At 50.3% G+C, this 9,523-nt stretch overlaps 1 protein-coding gene across 4 annotated transcripts in view; it reads right to left on the bottom strand.

Moving 5' to 3' along the window:
* Nucleotides 1-939: 939 nt before the first annotated feature.
* Nucleotides 940-9,523, bottom strand: part of MYOZ3 (myozenin 3) — a 17,616-nt gene continuing 9,032 nt past the window's right edge. For all 4 annotated transcript variants that reach the window (XM_010850578.1, XM_010850576.1, XM_010850580.1 and 1 more), the window contains exons 3-7: nucleotides 8,845-8,999; nucleotides 7,660-7,713; nucleotides 7,447-7,582; nucleotides 6,855-7,017; nucleotides 940-3,655 (exon numbers count right to left, since the gene is read on the bottom strand). In XM_010850578.1, coding sequence (XP_010848880.1) covers nucleotides 3,487-3,655; nucleotides 6,855-7,017; nucleotides 7,447-7,582; nucleotides 7,660-7,713; nucleotides 8,845-8,999 — 677 coding nt within the window. In that variant the 3' untranslated portion in view covers nucleotides 940-3,486. The remainder of the gene's footprint in view (nucleotides 3,656-6,854; nucleotides 7,018-7,446; nucleotides 7,583-7,659; nucleotides 7,714-8,844; nucleotides 9,000-9,523) is intronic.

Here is a 9,523-nt window from a genome sequence, read left to right as displayed (position 1 = left end):
TGGAGCCTCCAAAGTATCTTTGTGACTTTGGGGTTCTGTGAGTGTTCACTGCCATGGTTCCTAAGTGTGGCTTTAGTTTATCCTTCTCATGACGGGGTGAAGATTATGTGAGTTTATGTCTCTGATCAAATCCGGAGAATCCCAAGTCATTCAAAACTCCTTCTGGAACTCTTGTTAGTAATGCTGGACAATCAATCTACCCATTAACTTTTTAATTTATTTTATCATTTATTTATTTTGGCCACACTCCACAGTTGTAGGGTCTTAGTCCCCTGACCAGGGAGGGAACCTGGGCCCTCAGCAGTGACAGCGCTGAGTCCTAACACTGGACCGCCAGGGGATTCCCGTGTCCACGAACTTTTTTAAAAGGAGGGATCGTTTTGGTAAAATGTAACTCATGTACCAAAAAAGTGCGTAAACAACAGATGCACAACTAAATTAAATGTTTTAAGTGGATATCTGTATAACAATCACATTTATCTGGAAATAGAAACTGTCCAGCTTTCCCCAGAAGGGGCATTATGTCCCTTCACAATCACAAAAGTCCTGATTTCATATTAAACCCCTCCTTGCGTCAGTAAACATGTTTTGCGCGCCTGCCTGCCTTTGCTCAGTTTTGTTGCTGAGACGCCTCCATGTCGTGTCACTGCAGTGCATTCATGGCCACTGCTGCCATGTCTGCTGCCCGTTGTCCCAGTGTTTGGGTTACTCGCAGCCCCTTTCATTTCTATATCACTGTACGACTTCATTCACGTAAAGAGCAAAAGCAGGCAAAAGTACAGAATTTATGGGAAGGGCATACTAGGCTCCCAAATTACATGAAAGGTTAATGGCCTGCTTTTTCAGGATCCAAATTTTACTTGTTGAATAAAGAAGCAAAATACAGAACAACAAATACTGTATGATCCCATTAAAAGAAAGACATGTCTCTGTACTTATGCATCTTTATACATGTACGTCTTTATTCAATTAAGTCTAGAATTCTAAGGGGACCAAACAATTAGCAGTGGTTACCTCTGGTGTATGTATGGGAATGGGGCAGAAAGCAGGAAGGAGGGAAGGGCTCCGTTTGTGTATGGGAGGAGCTCTATGGACCGATACCTTCACATTTTACTACTTCATTTATTTATTTACTTTTACAATAAGCATTCCTTTTTTTTTTTTTTTAACACCTCAGAAAAAACAAGGAATGAGGATTTACTCTGGGGTGCAGCAAGCTTCTCTTTCATACCCGCTGGCTAACATTACCCTCAGAGCACAGCAGAACCAACCCAAGACAGTCCATATCCTCTCTTCCTTGTTTCAGACCCTTTAACGGTTGGCTTTCAGTTCATAGAAACACAGCTTTAAATGGCAGCCCCCACATTCAAGACAGCACATCAATTGCAAGTAAATCTAAATCAGCTGTTGGCCCCTTAAGACTGGGTGGGGCACAGAGAAACTCCTCCGGAGCAGAAGGAAGATGCAGCCATTTTCTTTCTATTTCTGGAAACCAGCTAGATTTCTAGCATGCACACCTGGGAATCAGCTAGATTTGTGGCCTTCTCCTCTCCCCAGGAGAGGGAGTCAGGGAGGAGGCAGAGGGAGGCAGCGGGGAAAGGAGTAAGTCATGTCCAAAGGGAGCCCTATGGTCATCGGAGGCTCTCCTTCAGGTTTCAGCCTAACACCTCCAGTGACATTTCCATGAGCCTACTTCTCAAGGTGCATTCACTGCAGGAACATCGTATCCAGCCAAGAGCAGTAGTTGCCTAAAATCTGACTGCTTATTACCTGTGTGTCCATCACTATGCTCACAAAACCCTATGCAGGGTCTTGTACTCTTGTCCTCATCTTACAAGTGGAGAAACAGAGGCCCACAGGTGAGAAATGACTTGCTCGAGTTCCCACAGCTAGTGGTGGCACTAGAACCCACCCCATCCAGTCTGACCCCCAGCCTGCACTCTTAAGCTCTAAAAGCATGACACCAGGATTAGGTGATTCCAGACTGAACGGGCACTGACTTGGCCACCCAGTGGAGTGATATTCACTGGAATTGGACAGATCCCCACTTTGGCTTTGTCCCCAGACAAGTCACTTCCCCTTCTTAGGTCTGGATAGCCACATCTGTAAGGCGAGACCACGCCTTTGTCTCAAGGTTGTACTGAAAATTAGAAATGGGGGATCCAGAACGCCTGCTACCAGCACGAGTACCGAGGCACCCAGTAAAAAGCAACCGCCATCAGCACCACCACCCACACCCGCAGGGAGGCACTCCCTTCCCGTCTTTCCAAGGAGCCTGCGCAGAGGCCGAACTACGCCTGGTGGGCATTACAACGAGATCTAGCCTGGGGTCTGCTCCAAATGGTGAGTGGAAGCGGGTGGAAGGGAGTCGTCCTTGTAAGCACCCGACTCTGCATCTGCCCTGGAGGGTGCCGAGGGGTGCTCCTTCCTTTGACCCCATGGCTGTCTCCCTAGTCCAGGCCTCGTTCCTTGAAGGGTTCCCGGCATCTGGCCTTGCTCCTCTCCAGTCTGTGCCCCACACAGCAACCAGCGAGACCCCTCACTCCCCAGCTTAATAACTTCCCCATCTCCTTAGTGCAGCCCACCCCACTCCGCCCCGCTGAGGACTCACCGCCTTCTCTGACACTGCCGTCCCCCTTCTTCACACCGGTACCCGTGACAATTCCGCACCCTTGCACTCACCACCCACTTGCCAGAAATGCCTTCATCTCCACAATCTCCCTGTCACACCCCCTCCCTTCAGTCCTCCAAGGCCCTACTCAAATCCTCTGGGACACCTTCCAGAGTCCCCACCCCACATCCAGGGTTAGAGAGCCCCCCAATCTGCTTCACATGGTTCCTCAGTTGTCAGTGTGCTTTAGGGAGCATTAAGGTGATTTACCACTTTACAAATCTGTCTTCGCTACTGTCTTTTCCTCCCTCTTTCTAGGCTAGGGCCTGGGCTTATTCCCCACCTTCTCCCTATGGCTGGCACAGCAACTAACACACAGTTGGTGCTAGTAAATGTTAGCAGCGTGAATAGATAAAGACCATCTGTGTCTCAGTAAAAGGAAAAACAAATTATCAGAGTGCTTCACAGGTAAATAGGCAGCTAGTGGGCTCCCTGTCACTGGGGGAGACTAAGCTAGAGTACAGGAGCAGGAGAGAGTGGAGGCTGGATGTGAAGTCACTGGAGGCTTCGATTCCTAAAGACACAAACCAGGGACCAGTTTTCTTGGGATCAGCTCAGAGTGCGAGTTACTAATAGAGATCCTCTGCTCAGGGGATTCTGATGCTGCAGGTTTGGGCAGGTCAGAAACCTGTAGGAAAATACCCCCAGGTGATTTTGAAGCAAGCCACATTGGGAACTGCTGAACTTTGTGACTTTGAGGCCATTTGCAGTAAGGTTTTGTGTGCGATGGCCCTCTGTAAACTGAAGTGCTGGCCACAAATCTTGGCTCCAGGTGGTATTCAAACTCTGAGATGAGGGAAGTGAAGGTGCTGGAGCTACAGCTCCTCAGACTCTGGGAGGTTTCGGACCCAGCCCTGGGCCACTCTGTTGAAGCTGGGCCTGAGGCGAAGGAGTTCCAAGCCACTGGTGAGCTCCGGAACGAAGGGAGTGCCTGCCCTCGGAAGGGTTTCTCCCACCAGGGGTCCTCCAAAGGGCACTGGGGTCCTGGGGAGAGAAGAGCGGCAGGAGAGGCTGAGTGGGAGCGGGGTGGCAGAACAGACATGGGGGTCACTGCGTGTGGTCCCCTCCCCGCCTCTCTGGGCCTCCGTTTCTCTGTTACTCAGCAAAAGATTTTATACTATCTTTAACAGGTTTCTCCAGCTTTGCCCAGTCCCAAATCTGCCCCTAGTCAGGATGGCTCGTTGTTTGTAAATATTAATAGGAATGATGTTTTCAGAGTGAAAATTGGCCTGTCCTAGCAAAACTCTCAGCTCCCCTTAAATAAAGTCCAGAAGGGGGAAGAATTGGAATCTGGTTTTTCCTTCCTCTTGACATCTCCCCTTACAAAAATATATCACAAACTGGAGAGAGAAAGGAGAGTTAGAAAGAACATTCAGAATCAGAGAATGCAGATTACAACCAAGACATGCCATTTCTCACCCACAATACTGACAAGAATAAGTGATTTGGTAACGGGCCAAAGTTAGTGAATGGTGGAGAGATTCTCACTCATATACTGCTGGCTGGAGGGTGAACTGGTGCAGCTACCTTGCAGGGCAATTTGGCAGGATCCTTTAAACCTGAGAATGTGCAAATTCTGTCAACCAGCAACTCTACCTGTAAGCATATGGCTTAGGAAGTGCATGCACATATGCACAAGGAAGCAGATATGAGCAGTGATTAGTGACAAACCAGAGACAAGCCATATGCCCACTGGCAGAACAATGGATAAGATCAATATATTCATGGCAGAGTACTATGTAACAGCTTAAAAGGAATGAACAGAGCTATAGATACTAAGAGATTTCAAAAGCATAATGTTGAGTGAAAAAAGCAAGTTATAGGATGAGATTCAAAATATCAAAAGACACACATACACATGCAAACCAAACAACGCTACATCCCCATAGGTATGTAGCTGCTTGTAGATGCTCTGAGAACACACACCGACCTGACAACAGTGCTACTTTTGGGAAGAGACCCGGGATTGGAGGATGGGGAACAAAGGGCCCTACTTTCATTTGTAGTTGCCTAGGGTTGTACGTGAGAAGGCGATGGCACCCCACTCCAGTACTCTTGCCTGGAAAATCCCATGGACGGAGGAGCCTGGTGGGCTGCAGTCCATGGGGCTGCTAAGAGTCGCACACGACCGAGCCACTTCATTTTCACGTTTCACTTTCATGCACTGGAGAAGGAAATGGCAACCCACTCCAGTGTTCTTGATGGGAGAATCCCAGGGTCGGCGGAGCCTGGTGGGCTGCCGTCTATGGGATCGCACAGAATGAGTCGGACACGACTGAAGCAACTTAGCAGCAGCAGCAGCAGGGTTGTGTGTGTGTGTTTTTTTTAAGATAATATAAATACATGATTTTCAAACTATTTTTTACTTTTAAGAGAACAAAGAGCATTGCTCATGTAGTGTTTTCCCTGCAGCTTGGGACCATTCCTGAGCCAGGAGCCAGGTTCCAGCCAGGACAGTGTTTCTGCCTGGACCACCCCAGCGGTGGTGGCAACAGCCGGGCCCCACAGGAGCAGGCCAGGCCGCTTCCAAGCTGTGCAGAGCTCACGGTCGGGCCGTGGATGCTGAGCACAGCTTGACTGCCAACACTGCTGTCCCTTCCCTCTCTACCTCAGTTGCCTCTTCTGCGCCAGGAAGGGTCTGGCCTTGAGGCTCCTTAAGAACCCCCCTTCTTTTGGTGGGAACATGCCTCAGCCCGTCATAGCGTGAGATCGGTGGGGCCACAGCCTGCCCTGGCCAGCCTGGAAGCTGCCTGCTAGCACTGATGTCTGCTGAGGGTTTTAAATAGCTAGACAGGCAGGGCTGGAGGGCCCCAGGAGAAGCAGCAGCCCAGTCCTTCCTGGCAGGAAATCCCCAATCCTCTGCCAATGGCTTGTGATTCACACGATGCCTGTTGGACCCTGTTCTTCCCATCATGGTCCTCCCATGCTCTCAGCTGTTGGAGGGCAGTCACATCCCTCCAGAGCACTCTCTTCTCAAGGCCCATCACCCCGGCTCCTTCAACCCTTCCTTAGGGGACCTGGTCTCAAGGCCAAGCCAGGCAGATAGTCTCCACATGTGGTCTGAGCAGGTGCCAGAAGAGCTGGGTTGTGGCCTCCTCTCTGTGGACCCTCCACTTTCTCACTTAATGCAGCCCAAGCCAGCAGAGAATTTCTCATAAATAGCAGCAGAGTAAGGAAGCCAATTGCATTTGAAATGCATCCCCCAGCCCCACGCCTTCCTCCAGCGCCAGGCTCCCATCCTGCCTGCTGGAATTTATTTTCAGGCCCCTAGAGTGGAACATTAAATTTATCCCTTTCAAATTCTCCCCTGAAAATAATAATAACCTGTAAATAGTAATAATAGAAGCTACTATTTTTTGAGAGATTCTCACTTTCCAGAAACTTTACCCATGGCCTCTCATGCAACCCTCACAACCATTTTATGAAGTAGGTATTAATACTATAAGAGTCTCCTTTTACAGGTGGGAATTGGAGACCCAGAGAGGTTAAGCCATTCGCCCAAGGTCACACAGCCAGGGGTAGAGATTGCATTAAGCCCTTGATGAAGCCCCACGCTCTAAACACTATGAGCCACTTACTATTGTTCTCACCTCTGGTGTCCAACATTTCACTGCCACTTCCCACAGTGGCGCAACCTCAAGGTCACTTTCTAGGCCTCTTCCAGACCACTGATGAAAGGGAAAGGCTGAAGTGGCCTAGGACTGGTGAGATCTGGGGCCCCCACCCAGGGAAGGACTCTCACTTCCACATCCATTGAGGAGGCGGCACACAGCAGTGATGAAGAACAAGAAACTGGGCTCTGGAGTCCGACAAACCCGATGTGGATCCCAGCCCTGCCATTGCTTTCTTGCCGTGTGACTTTGGGCAGATTGTTGATAATCCTCTTCTCCAGCAGAATGGGAAAAACTGTAGCACCTGCCCCACCCTGTTGTGAAGCAGGATCCAACAAGATGTGTGCCACATACACCCATTCAGTCCCTGTGCATTTACTGAGCACCTACTAAGTGCTAAGGCACAAGAGTTATATTGTGTTTTAGCAGAACTCAATAAATGTATACAAGGCGTTGGGGTAGAGCCTGGCATGTAGAAAGTGCTCAGGAAATGCAGCTGCTGCTGTGGTTGTGACTGGCTCCAGTGCATCCTCCTCCCAGGTCTCTCCCTGAGCAGCCCTGCCTTGTCTTACTTGTTGAAATTTCGATACTCCGCCAGACTGGGGGTGTGACTTCCGCCCTCGACCAGGTAGTCCCGGTAGCTGATGAACTCCTGCCACGGGCAGCGGTAGCCCTTGGGGATGGCTGTGTGGTTGAACTTCTCAGGTGGGATGCCCTTCAGTGGCTCAGCATAACCTAGGGGTGGAGTATGGCATGTGGGAGGCAGGCGAGTGGGCTGCCTGGGTTCCCTTCTCCTTTGGCCCCCACACCCCACCTGGGGATGGGAAGGAAGGACCTAGGAAAGGGAAGTCAAGGGAGGGAGTGGAATGTGATGCCAAACTCACTGCAGCAAAGAGGACCCTTTCCCATCCCTGGAATTGGGGAGGATGGAGCAGGGGAAGTGCAAGTTGGGGCAGAGACTCTAGTCTTGGCTCATCTCTGGCACACTCTGTGGCCTGACACAGCTGCGCCTCTCTGGGCTTGTGCTGTATCTGCAGAGAGGGGTGTGTGTGTGTGTAAGGAGATGGACTAGATACTCTCTGGGTGCTATTCCTGCCCCATCAGGGAACACACCCATGTTCTGATCCTCCAGTCCTGGTCCTGGGACGTGGGGAGGCCACTTACCTGGTGCCAGGGCGCTGGGGTTGTAGGTGCTCACCAGCCGGGAGGCCATGGACTCAGCATCCCCAGGGCCCCCGTGAGAGGCTGGATAGATGTGGAGCTCAGAGCGGTAGTTCTGCCCCTCATGGCTGTTGGCAACCTGGGCACAGGAGTAAAAGCTCAGAAACCCCTTCCCCCGGGCTTTCCCTCCTTGGGGGAATCTCTGTCCACACTCACCATCCCAGGTTCTGCTGTTCCTGTCACCTTCTCCTTTGCACTTCCTGCCACGACCTGTGGGGTTGGGAGGTGGGCAGCAAGTAAACCACAGGTAGGCTCACCAGGGTTCTGCCTCCCCTGAAAAAGGCAGGGGGTGGGGAGGGGCATAATCCTGGAGCCCACCTCCCAGGGATGTTGGGGTAATGAGTTCATAATGTAGAGCTCTAGACCCTGGAACAGAGAAGTGCTCTTATATATGTTAGCGGCTATTGTTGTATTGCCCCTGGACTTCTGTTAACCTCCCTGAGCCTCAGTTTCCTTCTCTGTATAGAGTGGGCATGATGATGATACTATCACTCTCTGATCATTAAATGAGACGACACGTGCACACGGCTTAGCTAGCACTGTCGTAAGCACATAGCAAAGGTAGATGTTTTGTCATTTTTGTTATTCTGCCACATGGTGCCCCCTCCTGTTTTATCCAGAAATTGAGTGGAGCAGGATGGCAGGCCCTGAGTTCATCAGAAGTACTTGAGACTGCCTGCCGTCTCTCTGAAGTCTAAGGACAGGTCATTCTTGTTTCCTTTCTTTGCTGTTGTTTAGTCACTAAGTCATGTCTTAACTCTCTTGCGAGCCATGGACTGTAGCCCACCAGGTTCCTCTGTCCATGCAATTTCCCAGGCAAGAATACTGGAGTGGGTTGCCATTTCCCTCTCCAAGGGATCTTCCTGATCCAGAGATCGAACTGTTACCTACATGGGCAGGTGGGCTCTTTACCACTGAGCCACCAGGGAAGCCCCATTCTTTAGATGACTTTACCTTCTTCCAGTGGGAAGAAGAGAGAGGTGTTCTGTATTTTCCATCTTAAATCAAGCTCAAGTCTAATCTAAATCCTGCTTGCTGCACATTCAGCCTAGAACACCTGACTGTCCTTCGGCACTTTTCACAGGAGCCAGGGTCCCTTCACTCCATGGCTCACCCTGTCCAACCCGCTTTATGTTTCGTGTCTGGGGAGACATGCCTGAAGAGCTAACTCTTCTAAGATCACAGAGCAGGGCAGGCGTCAGTCTGATGGCGATGCCACAGTCATCCCCTAGTTGGACTTGAGCGGCCCCTGTAGAGGCCAGATGTTCTCACTTGGCTCGTCGTTTGGCTCTAGGCTAATGACTGGCCCTCAGTTTCCCTGTGAGTGCAGTGGGAGCTTACAGCACGAGGGCTGGCTGCAAACTCAAAGGTGAATTTCTGCACGCGGCGCTGTCTCTTCTGGAAGAGGAGTGACCCTCTGTTGTTACGAAGCGATAGCTCCTCCATCATCAAGTCCTGGGGCACGCTCAGTTTCTTGCCCAGGTCCAGCAAAGGAACTGCAGGAGAGGACAGAGAGAGCTCTTACCACCAAACCTTCAGGATACTCCGGCTGCTGACTCTAAGGGGACCTCTTCACAGCACTGTCCGTTATGTACAAGTATGTCAGTTTCTCCCTATGCTTGCTGACACTGGGTGTCATTCTGTGGATTCTTTGCCCAGCCAATGGGCTGAGATGACTCCTCTGAGTGTGATTTGCCTGTGTTTGATGAAAGTGAAAGTGGAGATTGAAAAAGTTGGCTTAAAGCTCAACATTCAGAAAACTAAGATCATGGCATCTGGTCCCATCACTTCATGGGAAATAGATGGGGAAACAGTGGAAACAGTGTCAGACTTTATTTTTGGGGGCTCCAAAATCACTGCAGATGGTGACTGCAGCCATGAAATTAGAAGATGCTTACTCCTTGGAAGGAAAGTTATGACCAACCTAGATAGCATATTCAAAAGCAGAGACGTTACTTTGCCAACAAAGGTCCATCTAGTCAAGGCTATGGTTTTTCCTGTGGTCATGTATGGATGTGAG

Source organism: Bison bison, unplaced genomic scaffold, assembly GCF_000754665.1.
Source record: "Bison bison bison isolate TAMUID 2011002044 unplaced genomic scaffold, Bison_UMD1.0 scf7180017864291, whole genome shotgun sequence".
Taxonomy (NCBI): domain Eukaryota; kingdom Metazoa; phylum Chordata; class Mammalia; order Artiodactyla; family Bovidae; genus Bison; species Bison bison.
Note: the sequence above shows the minus strand (reverse complement) of the source record. Positions and strands in the feature narration are given on the sequence as shown.